This window comes from Ictalurus punctatus, chromosome 5 (genome assembly GCF_001660625.3).
Source record: "Ictalurus punctatus breed USDA103 chromosome 5, Coco_2.0, whole genome shotgun sequence".
NCBI lineage: Eukaryota > Metazoa > Chordata > Actinopteri > Siluriformes > Ictaluridae > Ictalurus > Ictalurus punctatus.
The window spans coordinates 5,890,195-5,916,765 of NC_030420.2; the positions used below are offsets into that span (position 1 = coordinate 5,890,195).

A 26,571-nucleotide genomic window follows, 5' to 3' on the forward strand; every position below is an offset into this window, starting at 1 on the left:
TTTGAAGCCATTAAGAGAGGGAAGGAAGGAAAGAAAAAAGTACAAAAGGGGAAGAAAGCAGAGAGAGAGAGAGAGAGAATGCACAAAAAGCAGGAGAAAAATTCACATCAAAAGTAAATTAAGAAAAAGAAGTAGCGATATTGATTTTTTTAAATAACCGATATGATACGATTATTTGCCTGATAATCGATATGCAGAACCGATATTTATTTATTGTTTTATTTCTGTTTTTGACACATTCATAACACTGAGCTGAACAAATAGTTTTATTTATAACAGTTTTGCCAATTTTACTTCCTCCTTGATTACAAAACAAAACTCTTAGGCCTATTTATACACCAATAAATAGAGGGGTCTGAAAGAGTGCAAAAATAAAATAAAGTGTGCTGTAACTAAAGTCTCTTTTTTTCAATAAAAGCTTCAATGAGATAAACGGATTACGTGCCTCCATGAGTTTGTCTCTATTTCTTAGCGCCAAGCTGCTTAAACTACATATCAAGCGTTTATATAAGACATCTAATTTGTACATTAATGGCTGTTATAAAGCAGGCATACTTTACCTTACTTGACCTGCAATTATGGTCATGCATGCGATTCTCAAAATGCCCACAAGATGGCGCCATTTGCAAACCCGATATCCGATTATGGAAAACTGCTATATCGGTCTAACCGATTATCGGTCGATCTCTAAAGAGAAGAGAAAAAGAAATAGTATGCACACGTGCAAGCACTAATCAACAAATCAAATAAAATTTGGCTTGATTGAAAAAGATATCTATCTATCTATTTATATATATATATATATATATATATATATATATATATATATATATATATACACATACACACAAATGTACATAGATACACATACTGTACACACATACACTTAAACATAGGCTTAGGCACTTTACTGTAGCCTCTTTCTCTGTATGTTTTAAATATTAGTGGCTGACGATTCCAAAAACCTGCGTAGATAATAGGACCTGGAGTTAAATCTATTGAAAATGATTGCCCTCTCAGGGTGATGAGAGTTCTTCCTGCAATTGAAATCATGGCCTAACCGTGAACCTGGAGAGTTACCATCCAACAGTTTTTGCTGATTTCCTGCTGTTACACTCCAGATTCAAATCAGTTACGATCAGGTGAGGTTGGGATACTTAGATGATTGTAATGAATTGATTTTCAGTCCGGTACACTGAGACCTGGTGATTAACATCTGCAGTGCAAACTATTCTCAAGTGATCCAGGCTGTACCCTACACTGTGAGATTCAAATCTAAGCCATTTTATAAAAAAAAAAAAAATTTGAGAAAAAACAAATCCTTCACACATTTTGCACAAAGCACAAAACTAAGGTGGGTCTCGTATAAAACTGTACCGACATGTGACTTTCAGTACTAATTCTCATTCCTTGCTGTTTTAATGACTTGGCCTAACGGTATTCTTTTTAGTGTAGTAACTTAACGATCCGGTGGAGTATTTTTTTTCTTCATATGTATGTTTATTTGCGCTGTGTTCCGTATGAGACCGTATCGCTTATATATAGTTATACGTCTTAGTATGTCTTCACAGTAGGACAGTATTACTGTAATACATTACCCTTTTATACAGCTGCTACGCTATTTGAAAGGAAAACTCGATTCTGTGTCTCGTTTGTTGCTTGGTGCTGTGTTTTCATTATTCCTGTGTGAAGTTAGTGGGTATGCCATGTCGATGCCACATTTATAGCGCAGTTCCAATGCTGATTAATATGAGGAATAAAAAATTTGAATGCTTTCAAACCTGAGTAAAGATCAGCTAAAAGAGCAAGAGCTTCTTTTCTCCCTCACAAATTTCCACCAACATACAGTGTCATATTAATGAGAAATACAGCGTAGGTCGAGTGCAAGGTTGCGGCAGAGACTAGAGATTTAAGAGTCGACGAGCGCAATGCCATTGATGGTGGTATTAGCACGGAAGCTTTGGAAGCTGATCTGTTTGAGCAGAGTGTACAGATGAAGAGGTGAGATGCTGGACAGACTGAAGTACTAAAGCGCCGCTGCATTGCTCTGTTTCAGTAGAGACAAAGCGAGAGCTAAATCCCACTGGCAGCACTTTCAATGGTTAGTCAAACGAATGTAGGTAACTGTTCACCAAAGTGAAGATACAGTATACCAAGGAAAGAAGTTTAAAGGACAATTTCAGGATTTTATTACAAAATAAATATTGGACCCCATTGATGTTAATTATTAAGGTTGTTCAGGGTGAATTTTTCCTTTAATGTAATATAATGTAAGTGTTTTAGGCCAGAGAAAGCTCATGGCTCTAGGGAAACAACATTCTATTTGTGCTTCCTTTTCTGTCTTATCTTGATATTTTCTGTCTTATCTTGATATTCAACAAGCCCAGAGGTGTGCGATGGTCAGGTGTCCTGATAGTTTTGGCCTTTTAATGTATTTCTTTTCTACTCCTGCTGTGAGCACACTCATTAAAGTAACACAGGGCAGTAGAAAATGTATTATTATTATTTAGCACAGGTGAGTTGTTATATAACAGTTTAAGCCTCTCCACATGACATAAATTTCCAATGACATTTACTCCAATTATAGCGCCCTCCACTATTATTGGCACCCTTGGTAATTATGAGCAAAGAAGGCTGTGAAAAATTGCCTTTATTGTTGAATCTTTTGATCTTTTGTTCAAAAAAATTCACAAAAATACGCTGCTCTTTAAAAAATCTAACTATAAGTGTGCAACAATTATTTGCACCCTTTTAGTCAATACTTTGTGCTACCTCCCTTAGCCAAGATAACAGCTCTGAGTCTTCTCCTATAATGCCTGATGAGGTTGGAGAATACATGGCAAGGGATCTGAGACCGTTCCTCCATACAGAATCTCTCCAGATCCTTCAAATTTTGAGGTCCACCCTGGTGGACTCTCCTCTTCAGTTCACCCCACAGGTTTTCTATGGGTTTCTTAGCAGCGCCCCGTGGCTATCTCTCTGTGTGCGCCAAAACCACCTCTGGTGTTTATTACCAAAAAGCTCTATTTTGGTTTCGTCTGACCATAGAACCCGATCCCATTTGAAGTTCCAGTAGTGTCTGGCTAACTGAAGATGCTTGAGTTTGTTTTTGGATGAGAGGAGAGGCTTTTTTCTTGAAACCCTTCCAAATAACTTGTGGTGATGTAGGTGACTTCGGATTGTAGTTTTGGAGACTTTCTGACCCCAAGACGCAACTAACCACTGCAATTCTCCAGCTGTGATCCGTGGAGATTTTTTGGCCACTCGAACCGTCCTCTTCACAGTGTGTTGAGACGATATAGACACGCGTCCAATTCCACGTTGATTCATAACATTTCCAGTTGACTGGAACTTCTTAATTATTGCCCTGATGGTGGAAATGGGCATTTTCAATGCTTGTCCTATTTTCTTATAGCCCCTCCCCTTTTTATGAACCTCAACAACCTTTTGCCGCACATCACAGCTGTATTCTTTGGTCTTACCCATTGTGGTGAATGACTAAGGGAATTTGGCCTATGTGTTACCTCATATTTATAACCCTGTGAAACAGGAAGTCATGGTTGAACAATTTCCTGTTCCTAGTCACCCAGGTTTACTAAAAAAAAAAAGAAAAGTATTAATGGGAATATACTTAAAATATATATTATATATATATATATAAATTATATAAAATATATTACGTAAATAATTGTTGCACAACTATATTTAACAAAGATATTTCTTTTGATAAACCTGTGTTGCGTTTGCAATTGTTTGATATCCATGAGAGCAGAGAGTTTTTGTGAATTTTTTGAACAAAAGACCTAAAGCTTAAACAATAAAGACGATTTTTCACGACCTTCTTTGCTCATATTTACCAAGGGTGCCAATGTGAAAATGGCCCCAAACCCTCATTGTCAGTTTTGAAAGTTCTGGATTCTGGATGATTAAATTGTTAATAGTGTTTGTTTTTTTTACGTGGTAAATCACGAGCAGGGAAAATTCAGTATCGCTCAAGCCTGTTATTGAGCTGAAATCATATGAATGTGGATTCCCCAGAGTAATGTGAAGAACGTGTGTTCATGCACTCTTTCGCACGATGAACTTGGGAAAAGAAAACAAAATAACCGTGTGCAGCAATCCTCAAGTACTTTGCTTGAGGAAACAGTGGCATGTGAGGAAATTTAATTTCCTTCAGTTTTTATTTAATTACATTTGTTATCAGACATTTTCGCCAAAGTCATTAACATTGAGACAGAACACAATCCAAAGCTGAGCAGCTGAGGTTTAAGGGTCTTGCTCAAGGGCACAGCAGTGGCAGTCTCATTATCATTCCTGATATGTGAACTTATAATATTGCAAATGCTTGCTCAGAACCTTATAACCCCTAAGCCTCTGAGCAATTTAATCGCTGACAGCATATGGCTTGAATTTTTAAAAACTCCACAATGTGACAAAATACAAAATACGTTTTTTTAATTTATTTATTTATTTACACTTTACATATGTGTAATCATGTTTGCATTTGATGAAGACCTACCATTTTATTTCATTCATAGGAATAACCCCATGATAATCATTCATTTGTACTTGAAAGAATGTTCCTTTGACCCAGGCCTTCTTCTTTAATTGTATAGTAACACAACGGGAAAATATTTGCAAAAATGTCCAATATATTGTACATCCATCTCAACTGCTAGCAATACAAGCAGCTCTAGAATTATTAGCACCCTGAAACTGGGAAAAAAGTGATTATCCATCCCTGCATCCATTTTCCTTGATGCTTATCCTACACGGGTTCAATGGGAAGCTTGGAGCCTATCTCAAGGAACTTGGAGCACAAGGCTCTGGAATGCCAACCCATCCCAGGGCACAATCACACGCACCTTCACACATCCATTCACACACATGGACAGTTTAGAAATGCACTTCAGCCTGGAACGCATGCTGCAAAAGCAATATTTGAAATGTTTTTTACTCACCTAACCTCTAACAATATCATGTCCATTAAAAACACAAAACAAAAAACAATTGACACCAATAAGGAAAATTTAAAATAAATGCAAATTGTCAGGCTTGAAACGAATCCTAAAAAAAATTCTAACCTTTAAATTGCATTTATTACCTAGAAACATTTCATCATGTGGAAGCCATAGTTTAAAATACCATCAGTGCAGTCTGGCCCATAATAACATGCTTCAAATGTCTGAAACAATTGAGTGCTTTGTCAGGAATTGAATGCATGATCATACTGGCCTCTTGCACGAGAAGGAGGATGGTGACAGAAAGAAAAGGGCTCAAATATATACGACTCAAAATTACACTGTGTAGTCAATTCTTGGGGTTGTCATATTTCAGTACCTGCTACTGCTCACCATATCAATAAGATCAAGCTGTCTGGAGGGGTTCCTCCTGAGAGAACGCTGCATAATCCAGTTCATGACCTTCACCAAAATCAAACATGTCCATGAACACCATCGGCAAAAAAAACGTTTCTGTATAAAACGTCTGCAGCTCAGCTTACAGTGTTGACATCTTCTCATAATGTCCCAAGTACAGAAAAGGCAACAGAAAAGTGTTCACCGTACTATCAAGTCGATCATGAGTTTGAATCCAGGTGATCCCACAGCCATTCAGAGGCCACGAGCAAAGGGAGCAAAATTGGAAGGGATGGCATACTCTCTTTCCCCTGCACACACAGTAGTGCTAGCCAGAATAGGGCATCTGCATGCTCATGTATGTAGAAGAGGGCAAATAATGCTTTCTTCATGTCTCTCAACGGAGCACGTTACCCTTCACCCTCACCCAGTTGGTGGCTGTCAGATGATCTGTCCGGGAATTGGCAGTTGACCAAATTTAGGAGAAAAATGGGGGGGGGGGGGGGGGGGGGGGATGATTATTTAAGGTACATTGTACTGTAATTAGATTTAGCTTAGGTACATGCACCTTTTTTCATTAAAAGGTACAAAAGGTGTACCACCCCAGTAACAAGGAAAGGTACAATTTAGTACCATTTATTCCCCCTGAGAGAGAAAAAAAAAAAGCATTGAAAAAGGCAATTTCACAGTCAGTGTTAGTAACTGCCTTACATAGCTGAAAGTGTATCAAAGTGCATGATGGATCCAAGTCATAAACATGTAGAGTGCCCAACCCCCCCCAACTCAGCCTTCAATGAGGACTGTTTTTAATTTACATTGTTCTCATCATGCTGTCTCCGAGTCCCTGACCTTATTATTCAAGTTCCAATCTCTTATGTGGATTCTTCTGATTCGCCACTATGGCACATAATAATAATAAAAAAATACTTCTCTCATGGTTGGATTGAGTGGGGATAAAAAAAAAATAAATAAAAAATCAGGGATGAGCAACTGAATAAATCACCATGGCAACATTTCCTTTCCTTTTCTGTCTTCTTGTTGCCTCTTATTTTCGTGTTGTGGTCATGCCAGGCATCTGTTAACGTGCTCAGACAGCACGATAGGCTGTAGACCGTGTTGATCCTTCAGCCGGCCCTTTTAGATTCATGCTGTGCATATTGGACTTGGCGACTCGTCTGATCTTACTATTGGAGACCAAAAGCAAATGTAGACATATCTTGCAAGTAGAAATAACACACGTAATGATACAGTGATAACACCAGGGCTTAGATGTGTCATTTGGATTGCTTGAAGTGATGCTGACATCTAACAACCAAATTCTGATCGAACTGTGTGGCCCAAGAAGGTTTTTGAATACCATTACTGTTCTATTATTTAAATAAATAAATGTTTATTTATTGTACTTTCATTTCTCAAGCGATGTCTACCACATCCACTGCATCTTAAGCACTTTCTTGGGTTCAGCTGGGAAAAAGAACATGTGCTAATTAGTCTAGATGGATGCTGCTTCACAAAAGTGATTGAATCAGACAAAAAAAGAGAAAATGGTTGTATCTTATTTTTTTTACATTTTATCCCCAGGATGTTCTGTTATGAAATTGCAGTCATACAACTGCTCTTTTCTGAAGTTTTCTGACAACGCAGCATTGACATTAACAGACATTCAAGAAAGTACAGTATATATCTGCGCATTGTTTATTAATGCCACATTGCACTTCACATCTATTTGTACAGCACTTTAATGTCGGAATTAAATACAGAGATCACAAGACGTATCTGACTGGTACCTTATTGATATAGCCATTCACGTCCTACAGCATTCAAAACAAACAAAAAGCTACTTTGTGATTGTTTTCAGCTCTGTAGAATATTCAGTAGAGATATACCATTGTCTGTAATCTCTATGAAAATCAGGTCATGACCTTAGTATTATAAGCATCATTCATTCATAACCCAAGTTGAACCCAGGTCACATGGTCAAATAAATAAATATAGTAAATAAATGTCATGTCTCAGTCTTCATATACAAGTGAGCAGTGATGTTTTGGATGAAAATGAAAAGGCCTTATTTGCCACATCTAGACAGATCAAGCATAATAATTATTTATAACAATAATTATAATAATAATGATTCATATTATGTAAATAAGTGAGAATTACTACAAATCATTAACATTTAACCAAATAAGTTCCAAGACTAACAAACAAAAAACATTTATTTAACTGATGCGCCTAATGTTCTTTGGAACACTATTCCACAGTTTAGGCATCAAGAAAATGAATGTCTACTAGAAGTTGAATGAGTGTGATGCAATGCAAAAATGCGATGATGTGCGTCGTAGAAATGTACGATTTACATCCTGGAAATCAGCATTCTATTGATTATGCATGCATCTATTGCAAATGTACTGTTGGAACACCAGGGATCCAAATCTGCACAAGGTATGTAGAGCATGTAGAATGATAGCTCCAGATCACAATAGGTTATACGGTTACAAAACCACATTATAATCATTAAAAAGAGCTCTTTGGCAGCTTTAAATTGACACCAACCCCACGCCGCTGCGAGCTACAGTGCCCGAGAAAGAGGCGGCAGAAATCCGGCATTTTAGCCAACTTGGAGCTCTATTTCTAGTTAAAATGATGCCTCATGCACTGCACTGCTAAGGAGCTCATTATGTTTCAATCGATCCTTTTCCTCAGGTCACAGACTTTATTTATATTTATTATTCAAGTTTTTGGGAGAATATATACATTTGTTTATTTATTTTTTAAGACATGTTGAACCTGTAGTCTTTTGTTTACAATATTCCAACACTTTGTTTACAATATAGAACCTCTGTTTATTGCAATTTTCGGATTTGTTTAGTTTTATACAGACTTTGTTTTCCATGGTTTAAGCTTCAAAAATAATAATAATAATAAAAGGAGTTTTCTCCTTATCTCCTTATTTTGTTCAAAATATTCGGAGATCGAATTGAATCGTGACGCCAGTATCATGAATCAAATTGAACCGTGGCCAGAGTATATTGTAACACGCCTAATGTCTTCATTACATTCAACACAGTGTTAAGGCAGACTCAGAATTCATTCTACATCTTTGACTCCGAACTTCCTAAAAGGCACGCTTTCCCATGATTTTCTCTAATGATTACAAATATTTTTAAAATTCTCTTCCAGCATACCAAGTCTTGGAACAGTTTCAAGGTAGAATTTGTTATCAGAGGGTGATAAGTTTTGATTGTGAGCTTGCAAGGTTCACAGTAGCATTAATAGAAAGGTTTGGGTGTGGAAAATCTGGTAGAAATACACTTTTGGCCACGTTACCAACAGACATGTCTTGTGTCTCAAAACACTGCCCAAACCTTGCCTGTAACCACTCCAGCTTTTCTTGCTGGTGGCATTAAGTCCCTCGGGTTGGTTTCATCGGTTTCATTGTTTGTCAGAGCACCACGCTGGCAGTGGTACAGTTGTTGGCAGGTATCCCAATGCCAATGCGTCTGTGGCATGTGAACATCTTTCGCAGTTCTGCTCGGAAGCGATCGTGCAGCCACGCATACAAAAAGGGGTTGCAGCAAGACGAGCTCATGGCACACAGGTGGCACAGCAGCTGGATGAGCAGAAAATAGCGCTTGTCAATCAAGTCTATATCGATGTCCCGGAGGACATTGAAGACACTAATGGGCAACCAGCAGACTGCAAACGCTGCCACCACCAGCGTCACTAGACGGAAGGTTTTGCGTTTTCGCGCCCGCTGTGCCTCTGCCTGACTCTGCGTGTGGTGTCCGGGCACCACGCAGTTGCGGAGCTTGACAGATATGCGCAGGTATGAGATGCAAAGTGCTGATAGTGGGAGGACGTAGGTGATGAAGAGTGTGCTGTAAGCATAGGCCAGGCGCTCGCGCTCCTGGCCCATCCAGAACTCCTCACAAATGGTGAAGCCTTCATCTCTGAACTCTACATGGTAAGTGTGGGCCACAGCTGGAGCCACCAGGCCACAGGAAAGGATCCAGATGCCAGAAAGTAGGTAAGCACAGGCCAGGACTGAGATGCGTTTCTTCAGAGGGTGTACAGTAGCGTAGTATCTAAAGGGCAATAGAAAAGTTTGGACAATTTTACTAAAAATCATGCAGGTACGACTGCCAAAATACTTCCCATCTCTATTTAGTTTGCATAAATTTAAATGTACAGTTAATGGGAGACAAAGTACCTGATAATTCCTGCATCCCGTTAATAAACAGTTTAATGAGCCTAAAATTTCATTAATATTTTAGACATTTGTGTAATCTCTCTTTTATTCCCAGTTGAGTTATTTGCTTTTTCTTGACCATTTATTTCTCAAGTGGAGTATACACACATAAGTACACAAATTACACAGATTTTTGGACCATTTCAGGTCCAGACATGATATTCCTCACTCTTATTATTAATGAATAATAACATGGGATGGAATTAGATGAGTTTTAAAAGTATTTTACTGTAAATACTCTTTTTAAAAAGGGTTTTCTTGCATGATCTGCTTGTTTCATATCCCCACCCCCCAACATTTCAATAGGATTCAAATCCGGACTTTGACTAGGCCATTCCATAACCCTCCATTTTTTCTTTTTGAGTCATTCTTTGGTGGATATGCTAGTGTGCTTAGGATCATTATCCTGTTGAAAGGTCCAGTTTCGGTTCAACTTCAACTTTTGGACAGATGGCCTCACATTATCTTCAACCACTCTTTGACATGACGCAGAATTCATAGTTGAATCAACGAGTGCAAGCTCCAGTCCCTGAGGCATCGAAGCAACCCCAAACCATAACATTTCCACCACCGAGCTTCACAGTTGGTATGAGGTGCTTCTTCTGAAAAGCTGTCTTTGGTCTGTGCCAAACATGACTGCTGTTACTATCGTCAAACAGGTCTATCTTTGACTCCTCTGTCCTGAACACATTATTCCAAAAGGCCTGGTCTTTGCCTATTTGTCTGTATCGCTATCTGTATATGGATTTATACCTGAAGTGGGCTTGCCCTAAACTGGAAGTTAGGTTTTTTCCCCACACACATCCTAACACTATCACCCCAGAAACACTGAAAACACTGGAAAAAGAAGGCAGAAATATTGAGACTGAGATGCAGTTATTATTTTGCATCCACCCATGTTATCCCAAAATATACACAAACTAGTAGCCTAGTTTAAACAATTGTAACTCTGACCAGGCAGTTACCAAGGATGCTGTAAATGCGTCGTATAGGCCTGTTGGTGAACATGGTCTGTTTTTGAACATATCTCACCACTAACTCAAGCCTGCATGAAGGTGAAAACCATCCTTTTTTGTCTAGTCTCAACATGGTGCCCTGTGAACCATTCTGGAAAGCTTAAAAAGAATAGTGTGTCTCCTATTTGTATCTGTATTTATATCCATATTATCTATTAATTCCAAGTAATGTATTTGGTTACACCCATAGTACTTGGAATAAAATAATACCCTTAGAAGATGTCTGAAGGTTTCCGACATGCTCAGGAGGTTGGAGTATGTGCTGAGTTTGAAATGTTCCCAACACTTGTGAATGTAGGAAACCTTCAGTTATTTTCCAGTGACTATATTGTATTTTTACTATATTGTAAGCACAGACCATTTCTTTTTGAGAGATGACTACACTTTAAATGTCAGTTGACCTAAAAACTGCATTTATGAAAATGGACAAGGAGACCTTGAGATCCAGATACTTATTAAAGACAGCCTCCCATGTTTTAACCTCTTTTAAAGTAAAAAAAATAAAATTTATATATATCAGCAAAGCATATACTGAATGGCTATTCTGTTTATGAAAAATGAAGACACTAAAATCTTTATCGAAGAGACTGGCTATTTTTAGCATTTGCATGACTATTGCCTTTCAAGGCTATTCCCTTTCTCATTTCCTCTGATTCATGTAAAAGATAAATAACAATTCCCACTTACCTGTCCACACCAATTGCTGTTAATGTGAACACCGACACGTACACAGTCACTGGCTGAATGAGGAACACCAGATAGCACATGAATTTTCCAAACACCCAACCTTGTGGGTTAAAGGCGTACGCCAAGGTGAATGGCACACAGGTGGCACACATCAGCATGTCCGAGAAGGCCAGGTTCCCGATGAAGAAATTAGTCACATTGTGCATCTTCCTGGTCAGACAAATGACATAGAGCAGTAAATAGTTCCCAAAAACTCCCACTAGTACCACCAGTGTATAGCAAGGAATGATAAGGAGTTTGAAAGATTGTAGCAGCTCCACCCCAACGAACTGAGGACTGCGTTTTGCAGAGCCATTTGCTGACTGCACCGCCACCTCATATATCCGACCCACGCTGGAGTTCTCAGTGGTGATGTTGCCAAAGAAGCAAGAGGTCATAGGTTCAGTTGGCCAACCACTGCCACTGGCCTCCATGCTTGAAAGCTGGCAGGCAGATTCACCAGCCTGGAGTTGGAGAGAAAGGAATTTGCTTGTTTAGCTACCAAAGTTTTTAACCAAAACTTGAAAACCCAAGAGCATGGATGTCAGTTTCATAAATCACAGATGGCTCTGGAAAACTACCAGGAATTACCAGCAGTTGGTTGTGTCCTGAGTGGGCGAGTGGTGCTGAGTGTTAATGCCGTTTGTGCCAAAAGGATGCATGGATTTAGCCATTTTATTGCATTTTTTGAACAGATGCCAAAAAAATATGTGCAAATAAGCATTTGGAATGCACTGATATGGTTTCAAGATGCAGCAGCTTACATTGTTGTGTTACTCTTTTTAGTCTTAGTTGTACAAATCATCAGCTTGTAACAGATGATAAGATTCTGAAAGACGTCAGAAAAACTCATGTTTGTTAGTCACAGTTAGATATATAACATGCTCAACAGTGGTGAACAAAAAACATGTCCTATGATGACGTCAGCATACACTGAAGTCGTTTGACTCATGGATATGTCCTTTACAGTGATGCATATTTGCATGTACGCTAGTTTGGTTTGTAATGCAAATGGCCAGCTCATTCTCTCCTGCTCTAATTCTACAAACTGAGCAAATGACTGACAAATGAAGTGACTATCCAATCTCTTGGGCAAAGCCATACGACAGTTAATGATGGTGTTTTCTCCATTAGTGACTTCAATTGTGTTTATTAGTATTAGCAAAGAACTAGGGAAGCTTAATCTGCTTAATCAGAATTTCTTATTTGCAAGATATTTTTTGTTTTCAGCTCATAAACACTCATTTTAAGGGCGAGTGTTTATCCAGTATTTGATCCTGCTGAAAAGTGTTGTTTAGAAAAGTGCTGTCAAGTAATGCTTGTACAACTTTAACTCAGTGTTTAAGAACGATTAAGAACACAATAATGGTGGTATCTGGTTTTGCCTACTTAAGGGAACACTTATAAACACTTCCCTGCCTGCTGGTATAGGAAAATAGTCCTGGGGTGGTGCAATGTGGCCTGATGCAATGCAGAACTACCGCTACCACCCTAAATTTTGGATTATTGTCCAATAATGCAAGTCCCAAATTGTTTTATTTCTCTTATACCACAGACATTTGCCAAAAATGATCATTTTCTGTTATTGATAAAGAAATGACATCATGCTTTTTATCCATTTATAGATAATGTCATATCACAGCAAACCAGTAACTACATTTCCCATCCTGCACTGCGAGCCTACAAACATGGCCGCCATGGACCGCAATTCCCAGAACACTCATTTATTCTAATCACGCACTGCATCTAATCTCACACACAATCACACTATAGTTCAAAAGGACTTTCGAGGCATTCACTCTTCGCGAAGTATTAGTGTTATCACTGTACTAAGCGTTCCTTGTTTTGTTTCATGGTTCTTGATCTGTTTCTTGTTCTCGATTATAGCCTCACCCAGTTTATACCTGTTTGCCAATCACCTGACCCTTCGCCTGTTTCTTGACCTCGCTATTGTCTCGTGCTTTGGAGTTGTCTGCCTGTATCTCTCTCATTAAACTCTTATCTGCATTTGCATCCGTCCTAACCTTCATTACAAGGAATACGTGACAGATAATACTTTCTTAATGTAAAACTTTCCTGTGTTGGAAAAAAAAAAAAAAAAAAAAAAAAAAAAAAAGAGTTTTACTTGTGCTGACACTGGAGACTCCTTCCAAAAATGCTAAATAAACACCTCTTTACAGAAAACTAGATCAACAAGTACATAGAACATTCAAGTCTCTGTGTGAGTTTTACTCTAGAAATGATACTGTATTACAACAGATTCATTAATATACAGTAAACCAGTCCATACAGGATTTCGCGGAGGGTTTTTTATGATTGTTGTGGCCAAAAATGCACGATCTTGCTGCAGCTTTTCTCAAAATTTGTGATGCAATTTGTGAGTTGTTTCTTTTCTTTTCTTTTTTTTTGCTATTTTGAGAAAAACTATTTGAACTGGCGAAATTGCAATTGCACAGAATTTTTGTTGATCCTTCCTGTACTCATGTTCGACTGAATTTAAGAGGGCTTTGGCTGGTGTTGCAGTGACGACACATGAAGCGCCTTGGCCCAAATCTGCGGAAGATCTGCCGTAATTTTGAAAAATTCCACGCTACTGTGAATATTGTGGAGTTTGCGTGATTTCCTTGATTATCGCAAAATCACGAAATCCCGGAGGGACCTAGTAAACCTGGGATTTGCCTCAAAGCCATCAGAGCTACTGTCAGAGCTGCTTCTTCATAGAATATTTGTCAACAATTTCTGACCAATCAGAAACAAGAATTCAACAACACCGTGGAATAAAATTGCTTAGATGATTCCTTTTTAGCAATAGACATACAACCCGTGACTACAACAGATCCTTCCTTGTTATTTCTTGGTTTTATTCTGTCTGTCTCCCTGTAGCAGTGTGATGATTTATGTTTTGTGTTGTTTTTTTATATCTTGTCTCTCTTCCCTGGTTTGGCCAGTGGCATGATTTTTCCATTACACCCATTCCTCTCCATCACCTGTGCACAACATATGTGCTTTGAAAAGTGCAAAATTGGATACATTATTTTGAAGATGTTCAGCGTTGGCCTTAAGCTCATTCTTTTGAAACACCTGGCTCTCAGCCTTAGCCGAAAAGCCAAATAGCTTGCTATTGCTTTGAGAGTACACGGCTACGTGGATCTTCTAAAAGTACTCAACATCAAAGGATACTGAGATATACACCTTGTTACACCTTAAGGCGGTTTACATCCTGTGTGATTATGTTTACCGAGGAAAAAAGACCTGACCTGTAGCCATTATTTGCTCAGTAGAATATCAGAGGGCTTCCTGTGTCATCGGACTCTCTTTCACCCTGATCAATTCCCAAAGCCACACTTTCTGAAAGGCTTTTTTTTTTTTTTTTGCTCTGATCTCAAACAATAGTAATTTCCCTTGGCTATTCACTGCCAAACTCTTTCATTAATTTTCAGACAAATGCCTGCAGCAACAAAATTAATCCCTCTTTATATATATATATATATATATATATATATATATATATATATATATATATATATATATATATATATATATATAAAAGCGGCATGTCGGCTGCATCGTAAACAGATATCAGTAATTAGTGACTGAATTGTACATTTTACCATGCAGCACAGCAGGATGCTGCTGTCCAGTATGCTGTTGACCTCTGCCCTGTGCAACTTTCTTGATATCACAAGGTCATTAAACGTTCTAGTTTAAGTGCTAATGACATCCACATTATTGGAAATAAACATTTAATCATTTCCTTAATTTAAATTAAAAAAAATAAAAAATAAAGCTCATCCAAGTGTGATGTGTTGAAGCATAACGCATAATGTTGAAAGCAGTAAGTTTTATATTCTCTGCATTCTTTAAGATTTAATTTGATGGGTTGTTAATGCTGATGTAAAAGGATTGGTTGGACTACACACAGCAAGCTTTCACAGGTGATTAAAAATAAATGAATCCTGATATAATACTAAATAACACAGAGCGCATTTGAAGACTGGAGCATTTATATCATTTATGTATGCAAATTGAAATATGAAATGAAATAGTGCCGTTTTTTTTCTCATTGCTTTCATCACCCTTGGTACTAAAACATAAATGCTTCCATGTTGTCGTAATGCATTGTATTAATACAGATGCAATGCAACTAAATAAACCTGTGAAGCGATCAGATTTTCCAATTTGCCAGCTGATGGCTTCTTTATAGCATGCTCCGTCAGTCAGCACTTCCTCAGCATGTGTAATGTCCATTTACAGGTGCTGCATTTCCTGTCGTTATTCCCAGTCAAATTTGTCCTTCACCATTAACTGCAGTGAAACTCCAGTGACTCATCCTGGGAGATTCAATAAAATAAATTCGATGGAGGGGCAGGTCACATGTAACTAGAGTATAGGTAGTGCTCGTATCTTTAAAAGCCAGCCCCCATTGATATTGACCAAACAATACTGCCCGTCTTTCTGTGCAACTATACTTCCATCCATGTGCTCCAAGCGTTTTCATGCTATAATGTCTGGCCTGCACTGCAACAAATTTTGGGTTGAACTAAAAAAAAAAAACAACAACAAAAAAAGAAGCTTGCAGGGATTGTCTGACAATGCTAGAAAGTGTAAAGGAAGTATTTTTTTTCCTTTACAGGTCAGATTTTAGTAAGTCGTGTCGCTTAATGAAGGTTTATCAGACATGTAGATTGGCTTCACTCTTGAGTGTGTTTTGACAAGCTGTTCAGTTCTAAGATGAGAGTCCTTTCAGCATCTATAAAAACTTACCTGAGCAGACTAATGAAAAATTTTAAAGACTAATAAAAAAAATTCCTTCATTCATTCATTTGTTCATATTAAGTCATCGCTTTATGCTGGTCAGGGTCGCAGTAGATCCAGAGCTTATCCTGGGGATACTGTGCGTCCTTCACAGGGCACCACACACACACACACACACACACACACACACACACACACACACACACACACACACACACACACACACACACACATATTCACACCATGGGGAATTTTACGTTAGTCAGTCCACCTACTGCCATGTTTCTAGGAGGTGTGAGGAAACATTACCCAGAGGAGACTCATGAAGACATGGTAGAACATGTGAAACACCACACAGACCGGAACCTGAGCTCATAATCAAACCTGGGACACTGGAGCTGTGAGGTGAGAACGCTACCTGCTGCACCACCAAAATTATCTCCTGAAAATATCTGTTCCTCTCGGTAATTGGCAATTGTGTGCAAGAGCCTATCGGGTTTCTGTATGGAAATGCAGGACACCAGTTTAGCAGGAGAAGTATTTGCTCACATGTAGAGCAGGCAGTATTTCCAATGAGCTAATTCATAAAATCTGGAATCGTTAAGGTAAAAGTGTAGGTGCTGGCATGACAACACTGAGTAAATCTAAGTAGTATTGCTTTAATCTTTTAAAAAAAGAAAGTATTCCGTAGACACATATTTTAAAGGCATCCTACCATCTGTAAAAGCACTAACGGGATAAAATATGCAAATGTATGACCACTGGCATGCCCAAGATCACATGGTTTGCCTTTTTCATATCACAATATCACACTTTATGACCACACACAAATGTGAAGTATTACCATATACACATCAGCCATGATGGGGGCATGAATAATGTTGATGATCTCCTTACAAAGGCACATGTCAAAGGCTAGGACATATTATGCAGTAAGTGAACAGTCAGTTCTCAAAGTCGACGTGTTGGAAGCAGGAAAAATGGGCACGCGTAAGGATCTGAACGACTTTGACAATGGCCAAATTGTGAAGTCATGGGCACTCTGCAGCTACGCAGCCCCATATGCAGCAAGCGGCGATGTGCTCTGTTATCATGATCACTTCTCATGCACCGAGCATGTTATATTTGTGTTTTTGATACTAGGATATCCACATTGAATATTTAATACAGGTATATTGGGATGTATCAACTGCACACGTGTCTACACCAGGATTTTGAGCATTTTGTGAATTTGAGAATGATAATTTAGGTAATATGATAATTAAGATGTTTAAAGCATAATCAAGCCAGATGTCACATGTTCAAACTACAACGTATTGCAGCAGTTCATTTGTTGCTCAAGTTTGATATTTCGATGGTGTTTGGTTTATATAAACGCACATTAAAAGTAGAGTTAGTTGACAAGCTGAAAAGAATGCATTACACAGATTATCTAGAGTTATCTAACCAACTGGGAAGTTCACCTGTCATCCGTAACCATGAAGAATGACCATGAAATAAAATCAGTACTTGCTCATGAGTAGCCAATTAATAGTTAAAACAACAACAACAACAACAACAACAACAACAACAACAAATAAATAAATACCATTTATGTTCATCAGATATATAACAGATCTGACAGATTTAACAGACATTGTAATTGATTTGATCGTATCAGTTAAAGTATACGATCCATAACTATAGCTTCACAAATTCTGGGAAAAATAAAAGCTGCATAATAAATTCGTCATAGTTGTAGTTCCATTAGACAACAACGAATAATTAATTAGTCGTAGTTAAATTAAGCCTGTGCTGTAATTGGTTCTTCACAAAACCAGTTAATTCAGTGACTCAGTGAATAAATATAGTGTTTATAGTGAGCTTACCTGATTCTGGTTGGGCTCAAATTTCCTTTAAAGCCCAGATAAACAGTGTTTGACTCGCCCTGCTGCGGGTTTCGTTGGTTTCCGTGCCGCTTGTGCTGATGGAGAACCGCGCGCGCGCGTCCTCGCGCCACTCAGGTTCCTCGCTTTGAGCGCGCGGCTGGAGGCGGAGTCTCCGAGTCTCAGAGTCTCGCGCGCGGCCACTGCGGGATCAGGACTGCCACGATGAGAAATAACATTAAGTACATGCAGATACATTTAAAGATAAATACAAATACTCCGAAATAAGTAAATGAATCTATAAAAATTAGACCAGAAATAAGCATTTCTGCATTTATTATTATTAATAATAATAATAATAATATAATAGTGCCAAGCTGCCACTGTTGGGCCCTTGATCAAGGCCCTTAACCCTCTCTGCTCCAGGGGTGCCACAGCATGGCTGACCCTGAGCTCTGATAACAACCTCCTGACAGGCTGGGGTATGTGAAGAAAGCAATTTCACTGTGCTCTACCGTATATGTGACCAATAAAGACTCATTATTATTAATATTATTATTATTATTATTATTATTATTATTATTATTATTATTATTATTATCATCTTCTTCTTACCTTTCCTAGGGAGAGCGCAAATCCCACCTGCCTGTTCTCTCCATGTGTGCATTGTGTGCTGATTGGCATTTCTAAATTGACTAGAGTGTGTGTGTGTGTGATTGTGCCCTGCAGTGGGTTGGCACCCCATCCAGGGTGTCCCTGCCTCATGCCCTGAGTCCCCTGGGATTGGCTTCAAGCTCCCCATGACCCTGATAAGTAGTACAGAAAATGGATGGATGATTATTTCCTTATGAATTTATAAATGACTAAAATCATTGAAAATACTTCAAAAAATATTTTTTGCATAAATTTGTGAATCAATTTAACATCTCATACTTAAAACCCCCTTTTTCATGAGTCATCCATTACCGGTTATGACAAAGAAGGACATTTTAGTCATTCACTTTCAACCCTGTTACCTTGAAACATTAACCCTTATGACATATCTGGAAAATTATACACGTCACATGTTCAACAGGAAGTTGCGTCAGCCGATTTTCCTGAAGATAAGTTGAGGAAGAAGATTAAGTGAATTTTTTTCTTTATTCTCAATGTTATCGTGATATTGATTGAGTACAACCCATCCATTCATCCATCCATCCATCCATCCATCCATCCATTTTCTATACTTCTTATCCTATACAGGGTTGCTGGGGAGGGTGTAGCCTATCCCAAGGAGCTCAGAGCACAAGGAAGGGGACATCCTGGATGGGGTGCCAAGCAGGGGTGTAACATGGCCTGGGCATTCAGGGCTGTAGCCCTGAAGATTTGTTCTTTATCCCCGAATTATTGCTTGCCACTACATAACTGAACGTTAATAAAAGAAGACGGTAGTGTTGTAATCTTGTATCTTCAGTGAACGGAGGCAAAACCAATCATACAGGGTTTACAGGAAAATACATTGACATACTTGTGTCTTACTGGCTGACAGGGCTCCATTCTGCCAAACACTAACTCACACAGTCAGTGTGAGGGAAACACATATATACAGCATTTTTAGGGTTTGAAATCCGGCACTACCTATAGGCAGAGTAGGCAAGTGCCTAGGGCCTCGGGCTTGGAGGTGGGGCCTCTAAACCTTAACATCCCCATACGCTAGTCCACCAACCAAGATGGGCAGCAAAAGACTATATATTGGATATAGATGAATTGTCACTCACCTGTAGTGAAACTAATTAATATTACCATTTCAAAGTGGGTCCCATCCTCTGAATGTTTGAAAAGATAAGGTACGATGAATAAAATGCAAAAATACAAATTTTCTGCAGCTGACTGACTTAAAGTCAGTGATGTATGATGGATCAGTAACAAACACATTCTTCGGGGGCTGCTGAGGGAAAGGCTAAACAGGCACGCATAGAAAGTGCAGCTTGTGAGTTGTCATCATCTATTTTGGAGTGATTGTAATGTATTCTAAAATAAACCGGGCCTTGTTTAGTCGATCACTGTCATGTCAGGATAGATCATTTGCAGGTTTATTCTGAATTCAAAAGAGCGCGAGTGCCGTCGAAGCGTTGAGACTGTCAAACACTTTGAATTCACGCATACAATGACATTGCATCGGGATCGGGAGCAAAACACTAAAGTAAAAGAAAAGAAGTTTGTAGTCAAAGTCAAGGAGCAAACACACTAGAGCATTTTTTTTTTACGTTTCAAAAAAAGTACCTCAACTGTCTGTATATCTTCACCGATGAGGGTGAGGCTTATTGGTTAGCACGTTCGCCTCACACCTCCAGGGTTGGAGGTTTGATTCCCACTGTGGCTGTGTGTGTGGAGTTTGCATGTTCTCCCCATGCTGCGGGGGTTTCCTCTGGGTACTCCAGTTTCCTCCCCCAGTCCAAAGACATGCATGGTAGGCGGATTGGCATGTCCAAAGTGTCCGTAGTATGTGAATGTGTGTGCATGGAAGGAACCTCCCCTGGCGCACCCTGGGCAACGTTCAGTATCATACTGCTTAGTGGCTAATCCTTCCACCACGATGGTTCCACTGTCAAGTGGAACTTTGACATGAAAAGAAGAAGAAGAACTGATGTTTACATTAATGCTCTAACATAATACTTCATTTTAGTCTTTAAATCATAAATATTCTTGTTACACTTATTGAAAAATAAGCGTACAATTTTATGAAGAAATGAACAATTTTTTCTGCTTAGTTTGTAGTTTGTCTCTTTCACTTCCACAAGCAGTTCATTTGTGTATATACAGTGGTGCTGAAAGCAAAACTTCACATACTTTTACCAGTCACAGATATGTAATATTGGATCATTTTCCTCGATAAACAAATGACCAAGTATAATATTTTTGTCTCATTTGTTTAATTGGGTTCTCTTTACCTACTTTTAGGGCGTGTGTGAAAATCTGATCATGTTTTAGGTCATATTTATACAGATATATAGAAAATTCCAAAGGGTTCACAAACTTTTTGAGCACCACTTTTGAGCAATACCTTATATATGCACTACAATACATAATATGACTATATCTATAACCTATATTGGTTCAATAGGAGGGGGAAATCCTGTCCAAACCCAGAATGGGTAATTCTATCTCTCAAAGGATAAAATGTGTTCATACGATAATAAGAGCTTGTTAAAATAGGGAGAATATCCTGTGAATGATCCACACAGAAAACTGTTTGACAGGGGCTCTGATTAGCTAATCTGCTTGATTACTAAAAATTCTCTTGTTGACTCAATGCCTATTCACCTGATTAGCTTTGAGAGTATTTGAACAGACAAACCCGTGGTCTCTTATAATTACAATGAAAGCCATGAATATCTCTTATCATAATAATGAAAAACCATTTCATTAGTCAAAGCTTGCCTGCAAACTTTTCTGCTCAGTAGACACAGCACACATTTTCTTGTCCGATAATTCAAGGATTTCTCTTTTGATGGATGTACTGGCATTGCTAACATTCTGGCTTATGTAAGAATGAGCCAGCTTGGATAGAAAGTCAGCACTGAGAGTTCATTTCTTTTTCCTTTGCTTTCAATAGTCAGAGAAAAACTGCAGGTTAAGCAAGGTTAATCAGTGTTGACTACAGAAGTGACACAGGACAAAAGAGCCTACGTGCTGGTTCTTCAGAGTATGTTTGGTACGGCGAAAGCTCATGTTTAATTTATACCGACTGAAGTACTTGCATTGTGTTGTTGTTATAACTCACCTGTGAATAATTCATGAGTTTTGGCTGAATCATTTGTGTGAATAAAACAATTTGCTTATCTGACAGCTGCCTCAGTGTCATGGAATCTTAATCTGAATACTTCAGTAGCAGAAGGTTTGTATTATAAGCGCACGAATAATGCTGTACGAGCCACCAAATAACCACCTAATACTATCTTATCAGATTTACTTGTTTTCATTTCAGAAATGTTCAGGAAAGCTCACTTGTGAAGTGAAGCACTATGGGTGGGGATCTTGCTTGCTGTTTTTACTGGAGAAACCTAATGACTAGCCTATTAGAAACAGCTATGGGGGTCAATTATAAAGTTAAATCTAAAAAGGGGATGTTTTTTAAATAGTCTGTGTACTTTCAAGAGACAGTGCTAGGCTTCCTCTTGATCTAAAGATTATCCTGGATGCGTTTGGGTTCAGCAAGGTGGAAATTTTAAATGGGTTCTGCTCACTAGTTCTCAGAGCTCTTCCCTGTATCGTGTTTGATTCATCTCGTTTCAATGTTAAATTTACAAACTTGCCCGGTTTATACATTTGTCAGTGCTTCACTCAGAATGTCTATAATTGGTGCAAAATGAGTGGAATATACGGAACTTTTTAAAGAGAACATTTTCATTTGAAACTCTAGTGCTAAAGCTACAGTGCATACAGTACAGCTACAGGATTTCTTTGTTAACAAGAAAAAAAAAATAGTTTAGTGAGCCATTTTATAGTTTGAGACCTTGATGTGAACCTCAGGGTTATGTCACGGTGAACTTAATGCTCTCAAAAAGGCCCTCCTTGGCGAATAGATCTGAGGGTGGAGGTCAGATAAAGAGCAATTCTAAAGACCCCCATAAAAATGATACAAAAAAAAAACACCAACAAAGTGTACTACTCATATTAAATGGTATAGTCCATAGTGCACTTTTGTACAAAGCGCTTTACACTGTGTCTCATTCACCCGTTCACCCATTCCACACACACTCACAACAATGGTAGCACAGCTGCCAAGCAAGGCGCTAACTTGCCATCAGGAGCAACTTGGGATTCAGTGTCTTGCCCAAGGACACTTCGGTATGTGGCGTCACGTAGGCCAGGAATCAAAACACCAACCCTACAATTAGTGGACAACCCGCTCTACCACCTGAGCCACAGCCGCCCATATCAAGCTTACCAGGAAGCAAGCAATGCTAGTAAACGTAAGTGTATGAAGGAATTTTACCATCTTGATACATCAACAATTATCCCAATGTTGGCTTTATTTTATATTGCAATACATCAATACTCCAGTGTAACTAGGATAGACAGAAATGAGGGTCTTTCCAATTTACAAATGATTATTTATTCATTCATTAATTTATACATTTATTTATACATTTATTGCAAAAGCTCCAACTTTGTAGATGGATTTTGAGCATTGAAATGAGATGTACTGAAGCACTTCAAGGTGCACTTGCAAACCAAGGACAACAGGTGCTTTGAGAAAGTACTATACTAAAGGTTGACAGCATTCACAGTGAAGGCAAATCTCTGTGCTTGGTTGCAGTTGGCATAATATTGGCAGAAAGGTTTCATGCAGCGAATAAATGCACACAAGCCGTTTCAGGCTAATGACAGGGACTAATGCAGGATCTGTACTTGCAACTACCATCCATCTGACCTTTTAATTATAAGGAATGCTAAATGAATAGCCGACCTTTGTGCTGGCAGGTCAGCATTTATCAAAAAGACTGAAGTATTCCTAAGGTTGGAGAAAGGAAATATGAATGGCTCCTGTCTCCAAGAGATTTATCGTATACACATAATGTTTTGCTCAAAAGAAAGTGTTTATTCTCAAAAGCATATTCTTGTCTCATCTGTTTTCATCAGGCCCACAAAATGAAATGACACAGACTGCAAGATGAGCGTGCGTAACCTGTCAGGTGCAATGTTTCCTCTTTTCCGAATCAAAACCAGATTTCATTTGATCAACCCTGATATTTGTTTCATTCTTCAATCAGCCCTTGGCCCACCAGGAGACAAATTGATTCATTTAACATTTTCCCCATCTGTAAATGTGACACAGACAGAATTTAATTATTGTGAAAATTTGTGTATGCACTGAATACAGAGAACATTTGTTAATATAAATGTGTCACTTGATAAGGCAAGGGCCAGGAGATTCAGTATCTTTCAAAGAAAACAAAAACTTTGTTTGTCCAGCACATCCCACAGACGCTCGATCGGATTGAGATCTGGCGAATTTGCAGGCCAAATCAACACCTTGAACTCTTTGTCATGTTCCTCAAACCATTAATGAATCATTTCTGAAGTAGCCACTTTTGGTAGGTACTAACTGCTCCGTATCAAATGGTAAATGACGCACTTATATAGCGCTTTTATCCAAAGCGCTTTACACTGTGTCTCATTCACCCATTCACACACACACTCACACACCAATGGTAGCAGAGCTGCCATGCAAGGCGCTAACTTGCCATCGGGAGCATATTGGGGTTCAGTGTCTTGCCCAAGGACACTTCGGCATGTGGAGCCATGTGGAGCCATGTGGAGCCATGTGGAGCCATGTGGAGCCATGTGGAGCCATGTGGAGCCATGTGGAGCCATGTGGAGTCATGTGGAGCCATGTGGAGTCATGTGGAGTCATGTGGGCCAGGAATCGAACCACCAACCCAACGATTAGTGGACAACCCGCTCTACTACCTGAGCCACGGCCGCCCCGTATCAGGAATATCCAACAAGACCTGCCATTTTAAAGATGCCCAGTCCTCCAGCCGTCACAATTTGGTCCTTGTCATAGTCCTTCAGATCCGTACGCTTGGCCATTTTTCCTGCTTCCAACACATCAACTTTGAGAACTGACGGTTCACTTGCTGCCTAACAGAAGCCTTGACAGGTGCCACTGTAATAAGATCAGTGATGTTAGTTATTTCATATTATAGCTGATCAGTGTATAATAAGTGAGTATCACTTTGACCACATTCCATCAAAAATAGAATTTTGCCTATTTGGGTCTATAGGTGGCTGAACTCTACACCTACAAACGCCCTCTATCACATTTGTAATTAATATGAGTTTTATTGTCACGTTCATGTTTATTCTTCCCCCCCTTTATGGTGCCTCAGTACATACAAACTGTTTAAAAAAATGCTCGGCTATGTGTGTGCTGGATAGCATAAGGTTCGGTTTATCCCCTGCCTCTTTCCATTTTTATAGACAAGGAATTTCTCTATATCAGGCTGGGAGATGATGGATATGTCTGATGGATCAACATGATTATATATGGTTCATGGGTGACCCAAGATGAGCTCAGTGAGCTTTTGGGATTTGCAAAGGAAAGGCAAAACAACATCTACAGATTATCATGTGAGCTGTCACCATAATACTGTTTGCCATTTTTCTTGTAGTTATAATCTCTTTAGTTAGAATTCAGACTTGGAAAGGTTCTGTTTGAAGAATTGAATTGAATCCTGCTGAAATCTGCTGATATAATTCAGCTATTAATGTATCTCCTGCCTGTTCTTTTTATTATATGGATTATAATGTCAAGAACTAACATGGGTTTGCAGCTTTTAATTACTCCACGCCCTTGGACTTTTCACAGTGAATGGGTGAAAGATTTTCCTGGTATTGAACATTCTTAGAATTTCTTACACGAGTACAGAAAGTAAAGAAAAAGTTCCTGTTAGAAAACCTTGGTGCTATGGGACTGAAAGGTGCTTTATAGTCTTATAGTGGTGCTTCATGGTGGTCTTGTAAACTAAGAAAACAATGAATTTGAGCTCAAATGTTAGTTCACACATTGTTCTTGAAATTCCCATCAGTAATACAAAGCAACACTACTGTTGATCAGAACACACTATGTGTTTTTTTTTTATAATTTTTTTAAAAATTGTTTTTATCTGAGGTTGCATCAAGGAAGTGTTTATGTAAGGTGGTGTGTGTGTGTGTGTGTGTGAGTGTGTGTGTGTGTTCTTCAACATGAACTATTCTTTTCTGAGCTCAAAGAGGAAGTAATTTGTAGGTCTTGCTTTTTGGCGTAAAAGCAAGCCCACTCTGGCCATTATGAAGTGTGTGACAGCTCATGCCGCTAACAGCTTGGCCTGGCACTAAACCTCTTTCGATAGCTAGCCTTGACTCAGCTATGTGAGCACAAAAACACCCCTATAGGCACTCAGACAGGCACAGTAGGTGTGTTATACAGTCATGGGAAAAAGAAAATATACCAATGGGGTTGAGGTCTGGATTTTGACTTGGCCAATCCAATACCTTGATTTTTGTCTTCTTTACTCATTCAGATGGCAATGTGATGGTGATCTTGGGTTCAATGCGTTCATGCCCCAGTATCGACCCAATATTCTGTTCTGAATATTCTGTTGATGAACACCAACAGTTGCTTCTTTGAGGTCATGGTTGATGTTCTTTCTTCTTGGCATGATGTAGACACACATGTGAGTTCTCCACAACATCAAACTGGGAAAAGCTCTGCTTTTACAGACAGTCATAATTCCAGATGATTAACGAATCTTGTGCATTTCATTGGCTGCTAATTATGTTCTTAAAAATTGTGGAAGTAGGAAGGTGGGTACTTATTTTTCCCACCTGGTTTCTGAATGTCAGCTTCCTTTTGGGGGGAAAAATGACTGCATTTTGAAATCTGTTATGTGTGGGGGGTTTTTTGGTCACCATTTGTTTGTTCATAGAAGTTGTTGAGGACCAACAGTTGGTATTTAGCCTCTGATAAATAAAAACATAGAATAGCAGGAGGGTTTGCTTTGTTTTCCATTGACTGTATAATAAGTTGTCTGGGAAAAACTCTGGGCGATATCTAAAAAGTGATAATATGTGAA

General features: G+C 38.8%; 1 protein-coding gene across 1 annotated transcript; it reads right to left on the reverse strand.

The window, feature by feature from the left end:
- Window positions 1-6,921: 6,921 nt before the first annotated feature.
- On the reverse strand, window positions 6,922-18,118 carry prlhr2a (prolactin releasing hormone receptor 2a). The gene is made up of 3 exons (XM_017467963.3): window positions 17,972-18,118; window positions 11,310-11,812; window positions 6,922-9,442 (listed from the first exon to the last, which is right to left on the reverse strand). The coding sequence occupies exons 2-3, from the start codon at window positions 11,780-11,782 to the stop codon at window positions 8,800-8,802; spliced, it is 1,116 nt and encodes a 371-aa protein (XP_017323452.1). The 5' UTR covers window positions 11,783-11,812; window positions 17,972-18,118; the 3' UTR covers window positions 6,922-8,799.
- Between the last annotated feature and the right edge of the window lie 8,453 nt (window positions 18,119-26,571).

Bases quoted from the DNA above. Each gene is read 5' to 3' on its own strand.
- prlhr2a (XM_017467963.3), bottom strand. From the start codon at position 11,782: ATGGAGGCCAGTGGCAGTGGTTGGCCAACTGAACCTATGACCTCTTGC. The intron at 9,443-11,309 runs GTAAGTGGGAAT...ATTGCCCTTTAG, and splicing joins ACAGCAATTGGTGTGGACAG to ATACTACGCTACTGTACACC.